Source organism: Didymosphaeria variabile, assembly GCF_027946475.1.
Source record: "Didymosphaeria variabile strain IMI 356815 chromosome Unknown scaffold_5, whole genome shotgun sequence".
Lineage (NCBI taxonomy): Eukaryota > Fungi > Ascomycota > Dothideomycetes > Pleosporales > Didymosphaeriaceae > Didymosphaeria > Didymosphaeria variabile.
In genome coordinates, this window is record NW_026611624.1 from 769,755 (window position 1) to 790,598 (window position 20,844).

Below are 20,844 nucleotides of genomic sequence, written 5' to 3' on the forward strand. Positions count from 1 at the left end.
GGTTCCGCGGTTCCGCGTGTGCAGTTGTAGGCATTGCAAATTAACTCCAGCATGTTGGGTCAACAGGAACAGGCATCTTGACCTGTCGATCGCACGGCGCTAAACTTTGATAGGCGGGTGAGGACTTCTCCTGGAGGGTACATATGCTAGTTTGCTGCATATGCGTGTTGTCCGACAGAACAAACACATGATTCTTGAAGGGCAGATGAACATGTCGTTGTGCATGGCGACACAGATGGAGTTGTGGGGACGTGGAGCGAATCCACGCTAGACGTAGCGTGTTTTCTGGTGGAGGCACGCGACGGGGGGCGTCATCCGAGCATCGCTCGTATTCAACGCTCATCCCGTAAAGGTACATCCGAAGCCGGATGGCCCCAACAGGAAGGTCATCTCTACCGCCCTGAAGCTTGCAACTCCGTCACCGCATCCCGCTAGGGCTTGCAGCTTGCGCCTCTACTCTACATATCTACCAGGGCCCCCCACCTTCAAGTATACACAGTACGGGCACGATGTAACCTGCGCGCTGCATTTGCACGATAACGCTCAAAACGCCCCAGCGACGCCAAGTGCGCTCCTCCGCCGCTTTCCAGGCTTTCCTCCTTCGACAATGTAACATTCATAGGAGCCAAGCATAAGATGCGGGGAAGTGCTATAGCCAATCCGCAAGGACCTGACCCTAGTCGTGCTGATTGTTGATCTTGTACCTGACTACAAAACATGCGAGCTCCCTGTCACCGCATCCCAGCTCTCATCTAATCTACCAAGATGCGTCTGCAGTGCTTCCCTGCACTTTTAGGCGCTGCAGCAGCTCTGCAGCCTCTCCCTCCTGTACAATGGACGCAAGGCAATGGTTCAGCGAGCAAAGGTTTCTCGCTGCAGGATGCTCCCAAGACGATCTACTTGAAACGCTCGTTCGCAAACGTCTCTGACACCGAAGGCCTGACGCTCATCCCACCTACAGCGTACGAGTTTGCGCAGACGTTCAGCAAGGACCTCTCCCAATTATTTGGTGCCAACTGGACCGTGCAGCAAGTCGATTCTTTCCCAGAGGCCGGGATCTTTCTCGGCAAATTCAAGGGCGATGCAAGCCAATTGACCTATGAGAACGGCGTCGCAAACGAAGAAGGATATTCGCTGGAAGTCGGCAACGGAAGTGTCTTCATTGGCGGTACCGGCTCGCGAGGCTTATTCTGGGGAACACGCACACTGCTCCAACAGTTGCTGATTGCCAATGGGGCGTCGCTGGATCCAGGACGGGTCGTTGAAGCGCCAGCGTATGCTACGCGAGGATACATGCTGGACGCTGGTCGGAAATGGTATACAGCGGAATTCTTGAAAGAGCTCTGCACTTATGCATCTTTCTTCAAGATGTCGGAGTTTCACTATCACTCTAGCGACAACTACCCTCTGAATCGTGGTCACAACGTAAGTGCCTTCGGTACATTTCATTCGTATTTCACCCTAGCGCCAGAAAAGGAAATAAGTTGTCGGACGGGACTAACGATATCTTAGGAAACGTGGAATGAGGTCTTTTCCCATTTCTCACTTTACCCAGAAAACCCTGAATTACAAGGCATCATCCAGCGCCCCAACGAAACTCTCTCAAGGGCCGAGTTCGAAGACTTTCAAAAGCACTGCGCACAAAGAGGTGTTACTGTCATTCCTGAGATCGAAGCTCCCGGGCATTGTCTTTCGATCACAAAGTGGAAGCCTGAGCTTGCTCTAGCGAAGAAAGACCTTCTGAACCTCTCGCATCCGGAGGCAATCCCAACAGTCAAGGCCATCTGGTCGGAGTTCCTTCCCTGGTTCCAGACCAAAGAAGTGCACATCGGTGCTGACGAGTACGATGCTACGCTTGCGGATGTCTACATTAACTTTGTCAACAACATGTCCGACTTTGTGAACTCGACATCCGGCAAACGGGTCCGCATTTGGGGTACCGAGGAACCCTCAGAAAACTACACCATCTCCAAGGATGTCATTATCCAGCACTGGCAGTATGGCCAATCTGATCCAGTGCAGCTGCAAGATGACGGCTACGAACTAATTAACTCTGAAGACTGGTGGGCTTACATGAGTCTAAAGAACGACCACATGCCTATTCTCCCAGCCCCATACCCTCAATTTTTCAACAACACTCGGACTTTGAATTTTGCGAATGTGGAAGGCTGGCAATGGGACCCAAGCCTGTTCAACCCAGTCAACACCACAGAACAGCTTGAGCCTGGCGCAAGTGGAAACAAAGGTGCTATTCTGGCCGCTTGGAGCGACAGCGGACCAGATGCGACGACGCAACTTGAAGGGTACTACGCGATGCGTAATGGTATCCCGCTAGTTGCAGCACGGGCTTGGTCTGGTTTAAGAGGTGTCAACGTTAGCACCAGTGACTTTGACTCGTCGCTTGAACTCCTCACAGCAAACGCTCCTGGCCAGAACCTTGATCGCAAGTTCTCGACTTCGGCCCAGTATAAGCCTGCAGGCGGAGACTCGCCGCTGCTCTCTTGGAAGAGCACCGGCGGATACAGTGCAACGAATGTGTCTATCGGCAAGGGCTCCTACGGTCCGCCATACACGCTTTCCATCGCAGCATCAGGGCCTTTCACTTTGCTTGGACCAGACAGCTCGCTCTCCATCGGCACTGTACCATCAAACATCAGCACAAACGGAACCTCTACCCTAGTCTTTTCTACCGCAGACGGCTTCCCATACCCCCTTCGCTCAACTTCCGAATCAGACGGCCACGACCCTGGTCACCCGGGCCGTATCTGGTGGAATCTCACAAGCTCTACCCATCATCCTGTCCCCATCACCTTCCCAGCCAATATTCGCATCGAGACGGACGTTGTGAACGGGAGCAGGGTCTGGGTCAATGACGAGTTTAAGGGGCGATATGAGGTGTTTGTCTTTGGAGGAAGGAATACGATATTCAGCTGGAGCCAGATGGCATTGGTCGCCCCGTTGCAAAGCGCGAGCGGAGCGCTCGAGAGTGTGGTTCTCGAGGCTGGAATTGGTGGATCTGGAGGTAATGGAACGAGTGGGACATTGCCTGGTGGGCCTTCTAATAGTGGAGCTGGCCGTCTTGGTGGACTGTCTACAGTGGCCGCTGGCATTGCTATCTTGCTTGCGATGGTCGTAATGTGAGCGAAGTCTATTGATCTTACGTACAGACCATAATGTGAGCGAGGTCTATTGATCTTACGTACAGGCCATAATGAAGAAGTTATTGTCTTATCAAATGTGAGCTATCGTGATATCGAAAGCGGGCATCTCCGCGGTGGGCCTTCCCAGATCTAGAAGGACCCTGAGTGGAGTAGTGGGGCAGGAGCTCCCCGCACCACAGCACGTCAACGTCAAACATGCCAATGCCTTTTGACTTCACCTCTACACCCTCCAACCTACTCTGCTGACCGTGCCAACACCTCTGTCCTTACAGATCCGTCCTCAAAATGCCCATCGTCGACATCCACACACATATTTACCCACCCTCCTACGTCGACCTCCTCCGCTCCCGGAAAACAGTCCCCTATGTCCGCAACTTCGAAGATGCCCCAGATTCCAGCCGTCTGATTATCCTCCCCGGCGAAGATGACCCCAGCACGCCGTCCACCTCTCGCGGCCGCCCCATCGGCGCAGAGTACTACGACATCAAGCAGAAAATCGCCTTCATGGACCAGCACAAAATCGACAAGTCCGTCATCTCGCTCGCAAACCCATGGCTGGATTTCCTCCCCGCCTCCGAAGCAGGAGACGCAGCGCGCAAAATCAACGACGATGTAAATGAGATATGTGCGGGGTATCCAGGGCGGTTATACGCGTTTGGCACGCTGCCTTTGAGCGCGGATGCAGACACCATCGTTAAGGAGGTGGATCGCTTGTCTAGTTTGAAATACATGCGTGGCGTGATCATGGGGACTTCCGGTCTTGGAAACGGTTTAGACGATACTAAGCTTGACCCTGTGTGGGCGGCGATAGAAAAAGCAGGGCAGATGATCTTCCTGCATCCGCACTATGGACTGCCCAAGGAAGTGTACGGGCCTAGAGCGAATGAGTATGGACACGTTCTTCCGCTTGCGTTGGGGTTCCCGCTTGAGACGACGATCGCGGTGAGTAGGATGTTGCTGAGTGGAGTGTGGGATCGGTTTACGAAGTTGAACGTGCTGCTTGCGCACTCGGGGGGTACGCTGCCTTTTTTGGCGGGCAGGATTGAGAGTTGTATCTTGCATGATGGGCATTTGAAGAAGGCGGGGACGAGGGATAATAGGAGGAAGGTTTGGGATATATTGAAGACGAATATCTATCTCGATGCTGTGATATACTCGGAAGTGGGTCTGGGGGCTGCGGTAGCAGCGAGTGGAGCTGATCGGTTGCTGTTTGGTGAGTTCAGTTAAGCGCTGCGAGGCGGGGTGTATGAGAAAGTAGGTGTGCTAACGTGATGCAGGTACGGATCATCCGTTCTTCCCGCCGCTGGAAGAAGATGTCGAGGAGTGGCATAGCGTGAACGCGAATTACACCGCGATAGCGAAAGTCTTTGACAATGACGGGCGGGCGAAGGACGTTCTTGGTAACAATGCTGTGCGGATACTCAAGTTGGACGAGTAGGATATACCCAATCGCATCCAAAAGAAAAATCAAATCTATTGACCCTTGTGTATGGTATCTTCGCTATGAACGCGTAGCACGCTTGAAGACGAACGCCGGAAACGCCTCTCTGAAGAGCAAGTTGTACATGAAGTCGAGCAGAGGAGGCGCGGTTATCTCCCAGTCACTGGGCCGGAACATCCCACTCAGATCCGTTGCCATCCTCTCCCAGGTAACACAACCATTGGAATGTAGCAAATGGCAGCATAGGCAGCGTTCGTGGAAGACGAAAAGATGTGACCGGGTAGACTTCGAATGTCTTGGTGGTGCGAGGGAGTGTGGTCCGCGATACCATCTTCAACATCGTCTAAGCAGGAGAGTCAGTCTACTGTGAATCTTTGCCAACCACGTATAGTCAAGTGGTATGCATCGAGACATGATTTAAGATATCGTACCTTGGTTGCGGTCTTTGCGGCTTTGAAGTTTTCTCACGGCAAGAATTGCGCCGGGAACGCCTACAACAACAGCTAGAACGCCAAAGATGGTACCGATTACAAGTGGTGGAGTCCAAGTTGAGGGGTCATTGGTGGTGTTCTTACTAGTCGACATTGTGTGTGAATAGGTAATTCTTCTGTGTGTAGAATGAAACTAAGTTTTATGAAAAGTGTATGTATGAGTTAGGTTGCTCGAAGGATTATACACAACTTCAGGCTTTAGAACGGCAGTTTGGGTGGCCGTAAAGCGTTAGTTCATGACTTGCCCGGGATAGGGCTATTGTTCCCCGGGTTTCGCCATTGGTAGCATCGTTCCGCACCAGCCGCATTAGGCTTGCATACACCTGCAGGTGCGATACCACGTGACTGCCTACGCCACTCTTTCATACTCACCGGTAATGATTGCCACGCACCTTCGGCTGCAGAGAGCGGATTGGACTGTGTTCAAAGTCTAGTCACGTGTTTAGAGTCTCCATACACCCAAATTGATCTTCTCGCTCTTCATAACCTCGATCAGCCCACGGGCACCTCCAAGCGCAACTTTTTTTACCGGGCTGCGTAACCAGCCACTCCTATTCAGAATTGCTGTGTTTTACGAGAATGGCTGACGTGCCGAAGTTTTGTTCGATTCTGTAGTCAATCGGATGCTTTGGTCAATCCGCACATGTATAACATTGCAGAGCAGTAGGCCACGATCTACAAAGAGACTCTTAGGTATTGCGTTTTTATTTCTTTCGACCTGGTACTCAAGGAAGCTTTGCAGCCTACTTCTAATGACTCAACAACGCTCATATTAAATGCCCAAAGAAACATGCGCTATAACACCATAGAGCTTAGCAACCATGCTCATGCTAGGAAAAGAAGGTGTAGTAGAGAGCAAAATGTGTCTGGTATCTCCGCTATGAACGCGTGGCAGGCATCAGGCCAAAACCAGGAACACCCACTGAAAGGTAAAGGCACTGTACACATTGTTGATGCCGAAACGATCTTATTCTGCGTCAAAGTTCCTGTCTTGTCCGAATGCTATATCGTCTTCCGTGTAGGTAACGAGAGACTCTCAATATCTTAGGGTGGTCTCTATTCTTCACCAGACACAACGATGTAGCTTACACCCGTGTAGGTAGCGCTCGCATGGGACCGAATGATTCGACGAGGCTGTGGTCGATTATTTTGGGGTTGTGAGGCATTGCGATGTCTGGTGCCATTTTCGATATCGCCTAGCCAAGACAGTCAGTCCGATGAAATAGTTGGAGACGAAAGTAGTTGCACCTTGTGTGGAAACTTTCCGGCCCCGAAGTTTTAGAACAGCAACAATGGCACCAGGCACCCCGAGGATGACAGCTATAATAGCGAAAATAGCACTGATGATGATAGATGAGTTCCATGTAGGACCATTAGTGTCGCTATCAGTCGACATTGAAGATATGGGCGGAAAGGTGGAACAAAGTTAATGGGAAGTGAAAATGCTGTATTCGGAAGCAAAGATGTCGGTCAGTTGGTAAGAGGATCATGGGTGAGTTTTACAATCTTCATAGAAATAATACGGACTCAGATGTTGCAAGAGGCTGACATGCAAGCTGCGGACGCGAGGCGAGTTACCCGGTCATCATCATTGGCTCTGCTAAAGGACGATGCATCAGCCGTTGGCTGGACGTTCACATGATTGGCGCAAGGCACCTGAAAGTTGACATGATTGGTGTAAGGTGACGCCTAGCTATACCACACTAATCAGACGAGGAGCAAGCCACCATACCCGAGTACCGTGCGACCCATCTCCTCGCACCTATCAAGGGAGAACCTAAGCCCCGCTGTATGTGAAGTGAAAGTCAGCCTGTGCAGAGCGAGACATGCTGCATTGCAAAAGCAAAACTGATGTACCCTACCTGCAGCCTTCTGCTTTTACTCGATCGGTCTTCGCAGTGCTAACGACCTATTTGCAGGCCGGTGTACACTAGTCTAGGTCCCTCGCCAACATTTCAGTAATATCCTTTACAAGTACTCACGTGATGGCGCTTCTGTACAACATCTCGGCTTCAGGCACCCGCAGCCTTACGTCCTTTCCTCTCTCGCCTTCAAGCAGCCTATCGCCATCCACCAAAAACAAGTGATATTCACTAGCCAAAGAATAATATAGATTCTGTAATTGCAGTAGCACTACGTTTGCGCAACCAGAAAATCGGGCCTCGACACGCGCTGAGCGTATTGGAGACGGCGTTCCACGAGTACCTGCTTCTGCTGCTGTTTACGCCCTCCATATTCGGCCTGCGTCGAGCAGCGGTATCAATGTTGTACCGTTGTTACGGAAACAATGAAAAGACAAAAGTACGCACAGTGCAGTGGGCGGACGTACGATCAAGTACGATGATATATTACACTGCATCCGAACTGGTATCCATAAAAGCTTCATAGCCTCCATTGCTCAAAGACGCCCATACTCAATGCCCAAAGAAACCTGCGTTATAACACCATAAAACGCCTATCTCCACAGCAGCCCGTGCTCACCACAGCGCCGCATCCTTATCGAACCTCACCAGCTCCTTCCCTGAATCCTCGACATCCTTTCTCGCCTTCATCCGCATGTAAAAAATCGGACAATCTCTACTCGAGCAGATAACCTCGCAGTGCAAGCTGCCCTGACATCGCTGGCATTGCGTCCATAGTCGTGCGAATCGTACCTCCAACTCGCTGACTTTGGACAGTGTCTTTTGGTACAGCTCGCTGATACGTGGCCTGCAGTTCTCGCAAACTGCACCGTCTTTCTCCGTTGCGCTGGTAAGCGGCTTCTTGCACCCCATGCACGTCTGCGTCTTTTTCGCGAACTTCATGAGCCCACCCATAGTAGGCGCGGCGACTGAGATCGAGCGTGTGTGTTCGCCAGTGAGCAAGCTATTGGCCTTCTTCTCGCCGATGACAGGCTCGAAGATGCGCCCCAGAGGTTTGGCGAGCTGGTTGTCGAGGTAGTACCTGACGTCAATGGGTAGATTGTTCTCCAGAACATAAAGCGGATCTTCGGATTTCTCGTAGTTTCGCGCGCCAGCGGCACCTTTGATCATGACGTAGGCGACACGGTCTCCAAGTGCTGGAGCGGAACCGGCATCACGTTTCTTCATACGCTCGGCGAGTTCGTGATGGGCTTGCTTGCTCTGATAACCACCTTCTCCCTGTTTGTTTTCTTCTTTGGTAAGAGCTTTCGTGATGACCAGGTTAGACATATCGATCTTGTTCTGTAACAGGTCGGCGATGGTATCTTTTACGAAGCTAAAAGAATGTTAATCTCTATCGTTGCGTGTATGGAGGTTGTGCTTACTCTTGTGCACCTTCGGGGTCCTTGTCAATTAGCAACATGCGTAGCGATGTCTCAATGACCGTCTGAACCAGGCGGCAATTGTCACGGCGGACAGTCTCGATACCCTTCGTATCCATCTTGTCCCACTTGTCAGGGTTTGTCCAGTAAAGGCCTGCATACCGCTTCTTATTGATGAGAAGGTATGGATAGTAGACCTTTTCGAACTCGAGTTTGATAGGTTTGGTGAACTTCGTAGAGACAAAATCGGCAGCTTCTTGGCCCATCTTCATCGCTTCGGCAAGACCTGTTGTACCGAACTTTACCATGACGGAGTCAGTATCACCGTAAATGACTTCAGCATCGTGACTGTATCCGTTCGCTATGTTGTACTTCGCTTCGACTTCGTCTTTAGTTTTCTCAATCATCTGACGACCGAAACTGGTGGTACTACTGGCGATGGGAAGACAGGGTAGCTTTCCGTTCGTTGCACCAGTCAGACCGTAGACGGAGTTCGCACTGACTTTCAAAGCCAATTGACGACCGTTCAACACAGCTTTCTTGAATGGATCTGTCTCGACGGCCAGATCTTTCTTAGCACGTTTACGTGCACCTAGCAATTCCTCCAGAATTTGTGACAGTAGACCTTTGCGAACCTTCGCTGTGCAGAACAGGTCACCATTTGGTGTTTGGATGTAATCTTCATCCTTCTTCATGTTGAGCTTCTTGACAGTTTCCTGATTCAACAGAGTTGTGTAACAGAGGTTATGCGCTTGCATGATACTGGGGTATAGGGAAGCAAAATCGAGTGTGGCAACAGGCATTTTGTAGTAGCCACGTTTAGGTTCGATGACGGTAGCACCTTCATACTGGTCGTCCCCACCACCTTCTTTAGCGACATCGGGAATGAGAAGACCGTGCTCTAGCGATTTTCGGAATAGCTGACTCAAGAACCGGACTTGTTGACCTCGAGACAGGAGAAAGTTGAAAGGTACACCCGTGACTCTGGCCATTTCGGTGTAGTTAACCAGACACATAAGCTTATCGAGCAATCGCTGAGGAAGATACGCATCTTTCAAGCAGTAGACTGCCAGTCTTCGCCGCGAATTCGAATCACCATTGTATAGTTCTGTGATCATACTGTGGTGGACGTCTTCTTTCTGTTCTTTCAGGAAGTGGGCACACACAGCGTTGAGAGTGTAGCTTCGCAAGTGGTAGTCGCGTTGAATGAGTGATAGTAAATCAAGCTGAAGGCGACCGTTTGTATTCGTGGTTTTGGTATCGCGGGCTCCCAGCTGTGCGCTTGAAAACCTGGAACTGCTATGCTCGGACTGTTTGGTCTTCAGTCGTGTCCAGTACGGGAACTTTGCGGCTTTGAGGTGCTTGGCGCGATCGAGTAGGTACGGGAAGTCGAAGTTCGATGTATTGTATCCAATGATGACGTCTGGGTCTACCTCCTCAACGAAGTCGCGCCATTTCAACAACATCTCTTTCTCGTCGTCGAACGAGAAAAGTTGTGTAGCGGCAATTGGACTGACGGTATCCATGCAGAAGACGTTCCGAACGAAAGGTTTTTCCTCTCCAAATCGCGTAACAACGTTTGCGATCTGGATGACCGGGTCGATCTCAGCCTTGGGAAAGATTCCCTTACGACCCGCGCACTCGATATCCATGGAGAGAATGCGTAGTGGTGCGCTCTTCGAGTACTCGCCATCGGCAGGGTGTGCGATCAGGTCTTTATAGTGGATCTGGGCTTCGATTTGACAGTTCGAATGTCGCTCGCGAAGTGGAATTAATTTGTACTTCCCAATGGGGGCTTCTACCCAGGACATGCCGACGATCTGCAAGATCAGTTATGCCTTTCCTGGGAACGGGAGACGCTTACACTAGTATCCACCATAAATCGCTGCACGTATTGGATGTTGTCAAAGGTGAGTAGACCGCCGCCGTCCCGTACATTGCCCCAGAGGCCTTTCCAGTTGGCGCTGCCGGACTGTACCATTGTCCGTACACGGTTGACCATCTTGTAGTCATTGACAGTGATCTTTAAATATGGGCTTTTCTGATTGCCCTGATAGCGCAGGATATTCTCCCTCATAGTCATCTGCACCGAGTTTATTACAGCCGAGTGCTGATTGAATGCTTTCTGGCATTCTGATTCTAGGTAGGTTCCGAAGGCGTCGCAGTCGTTCTTCTGAAAGCTGAGCGGCGCGGCGATGTAAAAGTAGTGGAGGAAGTTCGTAACGTGGAATAATACCGAGTGGCCGTCCTATCGCACCAATTGTTAGCTTTGCTAATACTGGAGAGTTTCGTGGCCATCTTACCTCAGTGACACCAAAGAGCTTCACTGTACCCTTCCCACCGTTGAGCACGCCCTCTTCAGCATCTATCTGCTGCATTGTGATCCCATGCGTCATTTCATTGAAGTTGTTGGGCAGAGGAGGTCTCTTCCAATGCTGGTCCCGTTCCGCGTTGGTCTGCTTCAGCGACTCGATGTCCTGCGACATCTGCTCGAGCACCTCCTCCTCAAAGCGGCTCTTCTGCTGGCTGGCATTGAAAGAACCATTAGCAATCTTTACAGGCGCTCGGCCGTTCGTAGTGGCACCGTTATCGAGCTTCAGCTTCTTCGCCGAGCGGGGCGACGCCTGCATGTTCTGGCGGGTGGACGAGGCATCGCCGAGTACGCGCTTCGCTGGTGTCTTGGTGACGCCCGGCATATTGAAAACAACGGCAATCGCCGACCGGTAAAAGAGAGGGAAAGGGTATGGGGAATGGTCGGCGTGGTGTTGTGAAAGAGCGCGGATGCCAAAGTTGATTGATGTCAGAACACGAAAGTCGCGCCTTCCCGCGTTTGGGTCCGTGCCATCCCGGCCACGCGTTAATAGGTTGCGACACCAACCGACCTCCACCGATCTCCGCACTCTCAGACATCTCGCGTCGTTCCAGCTTGATAAGACACCTCATACTTTATGGCTGGGAATAGCTGCACTTCTTCACAACTGCTTGTCACCAAAGCTTTGAACCACTAGAAAGATGATCGTGTGGGCTCGCACTACATTACTTTCGTGGCTGCACCCGCGCAACGCTCCCAGATGTATTGAAAGGTATTTTCTAAGGTACCAGAATATGATCGAGTTCGACTATCGCCATTCGCAGCTCACGTTCTCGTGGATCATTATGTCTGTATTGAGAAATCTTGGCTAGGCATTTTGGGGCGCCTTATTATGTAACATCGCGACTTTCAGTACCCCTCCATGACCCACAGCAGTCATCTCTCCTACATTCCATCACTAGTCCTCTTTCCATCGTTACCTAAAACATACCTTTTTTCATCACCTCTTACAAAACAGCCAAGATGGCCGACAATTCAAATATCACCATCGAACCCGTCTCCGACGCCTCAGACTTTACCCAAATCTTCCACTGTGTCGCCGAAGCCTTCGGCCGCCAAGCCAAGGACTCCGTCTGGATAGTCACGAGTCCAGGATGGGACACCCCCGATGGCCAAAAAAGGGGCGCTGCTAGCCTTGTAAAGCGGTGGCAAAACGTCAAGACCAACAAGAGCGGCAAACCCAACACCGTCTTTCTCAAAGCCACACTTCCCGATCCCGCAGATGCGAGTAAGCGCCGCATAGCTGGCATGGCTATATGGCAGCAAGCTTCATTTGTAGATGGGTATGGTGATCCTCCTACAGACGACCTCGGAGCAGACTTGCTTCAAACCCTGGATCCTACTGATGCCCGGTTCGCTGGTCAGATGTTCAAGTCGTTGTGGAAGCGGAGGATTGCGTATGCAAAGGAGAAGGCTAGTGCTGATCCGCCAGCTATCTTCGTTCTGGACATGTGCGCGGTAGATCCGGATTTTCAGAGGAGAGGAATTGCGCAGAAGTTGGTGCAATGGGGTTTGGACGAGGCGAAGAGAAGGGGCGACTTGGAATGTACGACGGAGGCGAGTAGTATGGGAAGGGGCGCGTATCAAAAGCTGGGGTTCCAGCCGGAAGGAACGGAAGACATCGTGTACGAAGTCGACGCCGAGTTCGCAAGTCGGGACAAACCGCCAAATCTCTTCTTACGGACAGGTGTCAAGCACTAGGTGGGAGCGCGGGTATGCTGCATCGAAGTAAATATAGACCTGTCTTCTCTCACCCGTGGAAGGAGCTCTAGTGTTTGCACGCTAGCCGTTTGCTCTGACGTTGACTTGCTCCGCGCCCAGCCTACAAAACTCCCCCAGCGCGTTCACATCACCAAGGACACCGATCAGCCTTCCATTGCAGCAACCGTGCGACTTCCTATCTCGTCTTCAAAACCAATTCCCAACGTGAGAGCAATCGAAGCTTTTGGCCAGCGTGGCCTGCTAGTTCTGAGACAGGACTCACCAATTATACACATCTCACCACAATGGCTCGCCAGAGTGATGACCCCGCGTCTGTGGAGGTCGCAGACAAAAGGACTGCCCTGCGCGCTCTCCTCCAGTCGCACAGTTTGATCCGGAAGGCGCTTGACACAGCAGCCCAATCGGAACAGAACGTTCAGTCCAAATGTGCCGGAGCTGCGGCATATGTAAGCGCCAACCCGGGGACGGTTCAATGTTTCGTGCATAGGGCGTACATCACGGCGCTGAATGACGAGGCAGCAGCAATGGCCACGCGAGTCGCAGCTCTGGAGAAGGGCGACGAAGCTATGGCCAAGCAGATCGAGGCGTTGAAGGACTGGTTCAAGGAACGCGGCGTGGATCTCGATGAGGTGAAGGATGCGGTTGGCTCTGATTGAGGCTTCTACTGTACTTCACTGTTGTCACAACAACGTAAGGTAGATCGTTTCTACCTGATGGCTACAGCGCGATTCGAGGATTCCCATGAAGACATGTCACACGAGTGAGGCGAAAGCGTGATTGCCTTTTTTGTGGGGTTACCCAGACAAGGACCGAGACCCATTCTTTCTGTCTCTCGAGGTATGGGCGACAAAGGTTGAAAATGATTAAGGCACTAGTTAGGTACTTAAGGAAATCCAATGGCACTAAAATTTACTCCTGTACCCGCTGTTTCATAAGCGTTCACTTTTCCTTCAAAACACCTTTTGCTCGGTTTCTTCCTCGCTTCACATTATCAACTCATTCGAGGCTGACTCTGAATGGTGAGTAATTTAAACACCCTAAGCGCAACATAGCTGACCGCACTGAGCCCTCGAAAATCAACGCACGGGCAACCATGGCCAACATCCGCAAAGAAGTGGCCGAAAAGCTGAAGCTCCTCGACTCTCTTTTCGACTCACGAATTTCCATCCTCGAGAAGAAGACCGCAGCCCATGGAGCCGAACTCGACGCCCACAAAGCCCTAATGGCGATCGTGCACAGGGAGCGTGTAGACGAGGATTCGGCAGTCCTTGTGCTCGGAAAGGTAACCCCCACCCACGACATTTTTGGCGCGCAGATCGAAGCACTCAAGGGTGAGATCGCGGCTGCGTCCGCCAATGCTGCAGTGCTGCAGAAGGAGCACGAGGTTCTGCTCGAGCAGGGTAAGCAGGTGGAGGATTGGCTTGTGGAGCAGGGTATCGGCTGGCGGAGGGTGACGCCGAGATGAGCTTCGGGTGGGGAAGGGAGCGGTCGGCTTTGCTTGGTGATAGCATATGGTGTAAGTCATTTTCCTCTGCATTATAGTGGGCGCACGTCGATCATGCGCAGCGGTAGGTCGTGAATGGGCTTAAGTCAGTGCTGAGACAAACGTCGGCCTATCTGAAATGGACATGGACACATTAGCATGAACCACAATATTCAGGCTTTCTCCTTGTAAGCTTAAGGCGGCTTACCCAACGTGCATAGATCAAGATATGGAACGTTTGTACTTGTCTCCCTCGAATAGAATTGGCAAGCAAATGGTGCTAAATGTAGACCTAAAGCGTTAGCAAACAAATTGACCTAGATGACCATGCGATATATGTCCCTCTCACCAGCTGCAAGGCACTGTTCGATTCGGATTATCACGCTCTGTGTAGAATTGTTTGCTTTGCAGTACTCCTTGCTTCGGATTACATGAAGAGTCGCGAGTGGGGCCTGGGGCGTCGCTTCCGGTGCCAAAGTCCACACGCCTAGAGCCGCCTGTGTGCCTACCTGCGATAGTGGGAAAGTACGTGCGTGACCGTCTTGGTGAGGGTCTGTGCTATATGCGCGTACCATGCTTCACTAAGACTATTTTCTCAACTATGTGTATACCTATCGCTTCGGATTATTACTTACTCTGAGTATGACGTGCTCCGTGAAGCGCTGATTGCGCCGCATACTCACTTATTTTGGACGACCTTCATACCCAGCGAGTCTCTCTTTGCTCGGTCAACAACACCGACGCACGATCTGTTGCTGTCGAACTATCTTACACTAGTGTATCGAGTATGTCGCTTTAGTCTTTCGTTTCGGCACAAGAATTTACTGTTCGTGTTCTCTCCACCGTCCCCACGCCTGAAGAGCTAACAGCACTGCAGCAAACCTTCTACAACCAACTCGATCTTGCATTCGCCAGCATGTCCTCCCGCCAACATCCTAGCCGCGAGACCGAGCGACACTCACAAGTTATGCAAGCTCTCGATGACTTCTACCATTACCACGGATTATATTACGAGACTTGCGAGAGGGGCAGAAACCTCGTGAGCAGATTAGACGTCCTCTACGTGGAATACGCGCTGATCCCGAGGAGGGACCCGGCAAGGGCGGATCACCGTGAACAATACATGGCGTTGAGGTCAGAGTTGGAGGCTTTGAAGGAGCAGGCGAGACTGCATGAGGCGAAGTTGAACGAGTGCAGGGCTAGACTCAAGGCTCTTGGGTTCTCCGAAGACGAGTGGCGCTCGATAACAGAGGGAAGGGGTATTCCTTAATGGGATGTAAGTCTCGCTCTTGGAGCTTGAGCAATCATGGTGTAAGTGACGCAACGTCTGTTATGACACGGTGACTTACTAATTTGAGTGCAGGTGCAAAAAAGGTGGCATCTCCCTTAATGTATTTCGGTCAATGGGTTTCAATTATAACTCTTCAGCCGCTTGTACAAATAGAAATGCAGATCAATCATTCTGATTCTCAGATCCCACGGTGGAACCTACTGAATATGCGCGCTGTGGTGGCTATACAGATGGCCATGCGTTACAATCTCGCCACCAAGAAATCGTCTCCGAACAGCGCGCAATCGTTTTGCAGCATACCGCAAGTATATGAATCTCGTTCGCCCATGCGCTAACCGCATCATGTTAATCCTAGAGCGGTTCGGGTGATCGACTGCGACTATATCATTTTCCTATCCTGGCTTAGCACTCAGTGCTCAAGCCATACTCGACACGTAATTTGCGTGTACTGCCTGCACTTGCACGTCGAGCTTGTCCGCCAGAGACATCTGTATTAAAGATTTAACGCATTGCTATTGAATCGCAATGTCATGCTCGCGGAAACCAGAATGAAGAAGGCGGTGTGAGGATTTGGTTTGCAATCGCATAGCCGAGTTCTTGGATGTGGGTCTGAATGTACCTATGGTATGTTCCCAAATGTTACTCGCGCGAACCTTTCGCCAGATGCATCTAGATCTGCAGATGCGCATGAGAAATTATGCTGATTTTCCGTGCAGGATTGATTCAGCTCGCGGCGGAGAGATATCGAACATGATGAACAACCATGTGTGCCGCAACGTAGGGATAACATTTTCCGATTGCGCTTGCTCGCATCCCATAATTTTGTACCTCTTCTTGAGCTCATCTTGAAAGTAGCCATGGCCAGTATAATTTCAGAAAAGGGAAATGATGTTGGGAGTCCGATTTTCGTGTTCGATAGCATGCGCACACGCTCCCACCTTTTCTTTCGGTATCTGTCGACGAGCTCGGAATTGTATCCGATATACCACCCTTTCGTTTTGGCAGCTTACCTAGGGCCAGATAGATGGTATGATTCATGACTCCACCTGATTCTCAACACAGTGTAGAGCTTGAGAAAGTGGCACAATTGATTTGAACACGCAGGCCGCAATACTCGCGCGGTTGCGCAACCCGCATCAAGCAGATCGATGAAGACGGCAAGACGGGCAGTCCAGATATGACGTATCCCAACTCTCAAGCAACGCTGTTGAGGGAAATAGGAGAGGCGCGGAAACAGGGCAAGACTCCCCTTTCGGGCGAACACATCTTCAACGTGCTGAAGCAGCCGATCCTGCATGCCATGCACCGCGCTTCCTCCATACCCATCACGCATTTCGGCCACAATCCGACGCATATCCCCGATGAGATCTGGCAGACGCTACGACCGATCATCGTGATCAGGCATCCGGTGCCGCATATCAACTCAGGGTACGCAGCGTTGAGTACGCTGGGTATGAGTGTGACGGTTGGCGATGAAGATCTGGGTATCTTTTGTTCGCAGCGGTATTATCGGTACGTCGAACCTCTTCTCCCTCACTATGTGTACAAAACAGGTCGTGTCCAGGCTGCGCACGTCTGGCGGTTATGCGCTGTGGTCTCCCCCCTAAAGTTAGACGATCACCCCTCACTCACCTATACCAGCCACCTCTTCGACCTTCTTCGCTCCCAAAATCGTGCGCCTCTTGTCATCGACGCAGACGACCTCCTCTTTCAAACGGATCGCGTAACCCGGGCCCTTTCGGACACTCTGAACTTGGACGCTTCCCTCTTGTCTGAGCACTGGGATGTCATGCCGGAGGAACAGCGGCCCAAAGATCCTATTATGAGGGCGTGGATGGCGACCTTCCATGCAAGCACGGGTATTGAGAGGCCAGAAAAGGAAGACGAGAAAGATGTGGAAGTGGCGTTTGGGCGGTGGAAGCAGAAGTGGGGTGAAGATGTTGCGGAGTGTTTGAAGGAGTTGGCGGAGGAGAATCTCATGCATTATGAGTATTTGGCTAGGTTTAAAGCGTAGGGATCTGGGAAAGTTAGGCGCGTGTTGTGTTGGGAGGCACTTTGGTAGCGCGTGGGTGGTCCAAGACGTGCTTGCCAGCACCATCCGCAGACAAATACAAAACCAACGGTACACGCGAAGCCGGCCCCTGTCCGAGTCGCTCATTGGTGTGATGCGTAATTAAGCATTGCTCGAACTGCCAGTAAACGTTCTGGTCCCGGAAGTCGTCGCAGGTTCTTTTCCAACCCATTGAGTCATGTGCGAACCAAAGGCAAGCTTCTGCTGACAAGTTTAATAGGGGCCATTTACCTCTCGTATTCATAACCGAACTAAACTCTGGATACTGAAGCAACTCAACGAAAATACGCAAGTTCCAGGCTATGGCCGAGGTCGGAGCCGAAGACATCAGATAAGATGGGCTGATTGATTAGATTTTCACAGGCCAAGCGCGCTAGGCACCCCAAGCCGTTCCTACCGCTTCAACATCCAACCACTGGCCTTCCACGCTCATCTCCGCTGCAATGGCACCTCGGAGCCCTCGTCTGTTAGTCTTGTCCTCCGTCCTAGTGGGCTCGGATCTACGCATCCTCCACTGTCGGTAGCATATCACGGGGATCTCCAGATGTCTGCAGTGGGCACGAACACAGTCTTCCCCGCGATGGATAGTATAGCTTGAGACTACTTGGGGACTGCTGAAAATCGTGGTAACATCTTCTTAATAAGATGGCCGTGTTGCAAGCATCGTACTGGCATTCAACGCAGCGTTACATGGCTTGCTTCTATGGCACGTTCAATGCCGGCCCTGGCACTAGAGGGCACATAAGCCTTGGACCAGGACTTCCAGGCCGGAGCTCTCTGGGGTTATCCATCAATCAGATTAGATGGGTGTAGAAAAGCTTGACGCCCCTAGGAGTTTAATTTCTCTTGCAGTTAGGCTACAGGTCGCCTAACAGTCTGGTATGCGTCGCCAATGACTGACTCACGCCATTTGACCCGACTTCTCGCGTTAGCTATCGGCGCAAGGGTCCGCCATGCATGCACATGGGCTTTATAACTTCCATTTCGGTACGCAAGGAACCTCAGTATCTCATCCCAACCTCTTTCAATTACCTAGCTCAACTGCACAACGATGGCTTCCTTGGGTACTTCACAGGGACCGCAGGCCATCTCGACTGCTACCGACGTAGAAACAAATGCCCCCGTTTCTATGGTGAATCTCGATTCAGAGAAGGGAGGGATTGTAGAGGAGGCTGCTGAACCTGAAGATCTCAAGGATTTTCCCGATGTGGTACTGGACTTTGATGCGCAACATGGTGTTCAGAAGATAGAGGCTGTCACCCTGACCTGGAGCAAAGCCTCGCTGGCCGCTCTCTTGATCAAGTATGTTCCTTCTCTTCGAGATAAACAGCTCGCATCAGCAGAACGTCTAGGCTAACCAATGTTATCCAGCATCTGGCTCATTTTTCTGACCAACGGATTCCGAGGTTCTATCCTGGCTGGACTGACGCCTTATGTTACAAGTGACTTTCAGTCGCACTCGTTGTTGACTGTGATTGGCATCGTATCCGATGCAATGACAGCTGCTGTTTACATTCCGATGGCAAAGCTGCTTGATGTCTGGGGCCGAGCTGAAGGGTTCATACTCATGGTCTGCTCTGCCACCCTGGGCGTCGTTCTGATGGCTACGTCGCACAACCTTGCTACATTTTGTGCTGCACAGGTACGCTCGCGGTCTTTACGTTAGGCACTTGTGGCAAGACAAGCTCACATCTCTAGGTCTTCTACTCCATTGGTTTTGCCGGCATCATCTACACCGTGGCCGTTCTCGCAGCAGATGTGACTTCGTTGCGCAACCGAGGTATCGCATTTGCGTTCACGTCTTCGCCATACATGATCACCGCGTTCGCGGGGTCTAAAGCGGCAGAAGCGTTCCTGCTAGATGTGAAGAACTGGCGCTGGGGATTCGGCGCTTTCGCCATAATCGTACCCTGTGTGACTCTACCATTGTTCGCTCTGTTGAAGCTGCAATTACGCAAAGCACAAAAGCAAGGCCTGATCACGGAAGAAACCAGGAACAAGTGGACGCTTGATAGGTTTTGGAAGAACATTGTTGCATTTGATAGTAAGCCCCTTCCTCCATCGACCTTCTTTCGATCCACTCACACACACACAGTTCCCGGTGTCGTGCTCTTCGCAGGCGGCCTGACCGTCTTCCTCCTGCCTTTCACTCTTGCGACACGTGCTCCGAAAGGATGGAAAACCGACTACATAATCGCCATGATTATCGTAGGCGTAGTCGTACTCGCCGCCTTCGGTGTCTACGAAACCTACATCGCCAAAGAACCCTTCCTCAAAAACAAGTTCCTCACTGACCGCTCCGTGATCGGCGCTTGCCTCATCGACATGACCTACCAAGTGTCCTACTACTGCTGGAACAGCTACTTCACCTCTTTCCTGCAAGTCGTGTGCAACTTGTCTGTCGCAGAAGCAGGCTATGTGAATAGCACATTTCAGGTGGTTTCAGGTGTGTTGTTGTTCATCGTGGGATATTTGATCCGACGTACAGGAAGGTTCAAGTGGCTCTTCTACGTTACGGTGCCGATCTATACGTTTGGCCTTGGCTTGATGATTTACTTCCGGCAGCCGAACGTCAAAGTAGGCTACATCATTATGTGCGAGATTTTCATCTCGATCGGCGGATCGGTTTTCATCCTTCTGGTTCAATTGGCTTGCCTGGCTGCGGTCGACCATCAGTTCGTAGCAGCAGTGTTAGCGCTGCTATACGTGAGCGGCACGATTGGAGGTGCAATTGGCAATGCGATCAGCGGTGCGATTTGGACGAACACGTTCCTGAGCGCGCTGCAGAGCAAATTACCGGAAAGCGCGTTGCCGGACGTGTTGACCATCTACTCGAGCTTGCCGGTGCAGTTGTCGTATCCTGTCGGTAGCGCTGAGCGTCTTGCTATACAAGAAGCTTATGGATATGGGCAAACGAGGATGCTGGCTGCCGGGGTGGGAATCTTTGGTTTAGCCTTCATTTGGATGTTCCTCATCCGGAACCACGATGTGTCGAAGAAGGGGCAGACCAAGGGAATGGTATTCTAGACGGCAAGAAGGTGGAACACTCGTAGATATGTAGGCATGGACGGGCTGTGCCAAGCGCGTGGCATTCATGTGCGAGACACGCAAGCAGGACGAGCATTCGACGGCACTTGGATCAATGGGCAGAAGAAGTAGCTGCCCTCGAAAACGCGCGATGAGTTTTTCGTCTCCTTCGGCCACTGATTATTCTCGGCATTTGACAAGCTTTCGCGGAGCATTCGGCCTCACTAAACGAATTAAAGCGTAGTTGCTACTGATATCTGCATGAGTCTCCGAAAGTTCGAAATCAGCGAATCGTGCTTTCGTAAACCAACACGGAATGCCTATATAATCGTGTTCTCTATTGCTTTCTCGAATGTCGCTCTGCATGTGAACACAAGGATGCCTATGGTACAATACACCAATGGGATGTCTCCCTTTTGCGTCACACGCGCTAGTCGTTTGGCAATGATTGTGCTTTTCCCTTTTCTAAGCTAGTGTCAGATTATGCGCGGTCTTTGGCACGT

At 51.3% G+C, this 20,844-nt stretch overlaps 9 protein-coding genes across 9 annotated transcripts; 8 read left to right on the forward strand and 1 right to left on the reverse strand.

Moving 5' to 3' along the window:
• Window positions 1-765: 765 nt before the first annotated feature.
• On the forward strand, window positions 766-3,141 carry N0V89_006700 (uncharacterized protein; the record flags this gene model as incomplete). The annotated part of the gene is made up of 2 exons (XM_056215469.1): window positions 766-1,425; window positions 1,513-3,141. The coding sequence occupies 2 exons, from the start codon at window positions 766-768 to the stop codon at window positions 3,139-3,141; spliced, it is 2,289 nt and encodes a 762-aa protein (XP_056069716.1).
• A 70-nt stretch (window positions 3,142-3,211) lies between these two features.
• N0V89_006701 (uncharacterized protein) lies at window positions 3,212-4,599 on the forward strand (the record flags this gene model as incomplete). The annotated part of the gene is made up of 3 exons (XM_056215470.1): window positions 3,212-3,219; window positions 3,434-4,374; window positions 4,439-4,599. The coding sequence occupies 3 exons, from the start codon at window positions 3,212-3,214 to the stop codon at window positions 4,597-4,599; spliced, it is 1,110 nt and encodes a 369-aa protein (XP_056069717.1).
• A 2,971-nt stretch (window positions 4,600-7,570) lies between these two features.
• On the reverse strand, window positions 7,571-11,072 carry POL3 (DNA-directed DNA polymerase delta; the record flags this gene model as incomplete). The annotated part of the gene is made up of 4 exons (XM_056215471.1): window positions 7,571-8,330; window positions 8,380-10,196; window positions 10,241-10,624; window positions 10,680-11,072. The coding sequence occupies 4 exons, from the start codon at window positions 11,070-11,072 to the stop codon at window positions 7,571-7,573; spliced, it is 3,354 nt and encodes a 1,117-aa protein (XP_056069718.1).
• Window positions 11,073-11,710: 638 nt separating this feature from the next.
• Window positions 11,711-12,448, forward strand: N0V89_006703 (uncharacterized protein; the record flags this gene model as incomplete). Its single annotated transcript, XM_056215472.1, has 1 exon — window positions 11,711-12,448. One exon carries the CDS (start codon window positions 11,711-11,713, stop codon window positions 12,446-12,448), a length of 738 nt encoding a protein of 245 aa, XP_056069719.1.
• A 305-nt stretch (window positions 12,449-12,753) lies between these two features.
• Window positions 12,754-13,125, forward strand: N0V89_006704 (uncharacterized protein; the record flags this gene model as incomplete). The annotated part of the gene is made up of 1 exon (XM_056215473.1): window positions 12,754-13,125. The coding sequence occupies one exon, from the start codon at window positions 12,754-12,756 to the stop codon at window positions 13,123-13,125; it is 372 nt and encodes a 123-aa protein (XP_056069720.1).
• A 360-nt stretch (window positions 13,126-13,485) lies between these two features.
• N0V89_006705 (uncharacterized protein) lies at window positions 13,486-13,934 on the forward strand (the record flags this gene model as incomplete). Its single annotated transcript, XM_056215474.1, has 2 exons — window positions 13,486-13,492; window positions 13,522-13,934. The coding sequence occupies 2 exons, from the start codon at window positions 13,486-13,488 to the stop codon at window positions 13,932-13,934; spliced, it is 420 nt and encodes a 139-aa protein (XP_056069721.1).
• A 619-nt stretch (window positions 13,935-14,553) lies between these two features.
• Window positions 14,554-15,222, forward strand: N0V89_006706 (uncharacterized protein; the record flags this gene model as incomplete). Its single annotated transcript, XM_056215475.1, has 2 exons — window positions 14,554-14,557; window positions 14,822-15,222. 2 exons carry the CDS (start codon window positions 14,554-14,556, stop codon window positions 15,220-15,222), a joined length of 405 nt encoding a protein of 134 aa, XP_056069722.1.
• Window positions 15,223-16,100: 878 nt separating this feature from the next.
• Window positions 16,101-17,257, forward strand: N0V89_006707 (uncharacterized protein; the record flags this gene model as incomplete). The annotated part of the gene is made up of 3 exons (XM_056215476.1): window positions 16,101-16,107; window positions 16,264-16,270; window positions 16,348-17,257. 3 exons carry the CDS (start codon window positions 16,101-16,103, stop codon window positions 17,255-17,257), a joined length of 924 nt encoding a protein of 307 aa, XP_056069723.1.
• A 1,108-nt stretch (window positions 17,258-18,365) lies between these two features.
• N0V89_006708 (uncharacterized protein) lies at window positions 18,366-20,341 on the forward strand (the record flags this gene model as incomplete). Its single annotated transcript, XM_056215477.1, has 4 exons — window positions 18,366-18,616; window positions 18,686-18,956; window positions 19,013-19,358; window positions 19,410-20,341. The coding sequence occupies 4 exons, from the start codon at window positions 18,366-18,368 to the stop codon at window positions 20,339-20,341; spliced, it is 1,800 nt and encodes a 599-aa protein (XP_056069724.1).
• Between the last annotated feature and the right edge of the window lie 503 nt (window positions 20,342-20,844).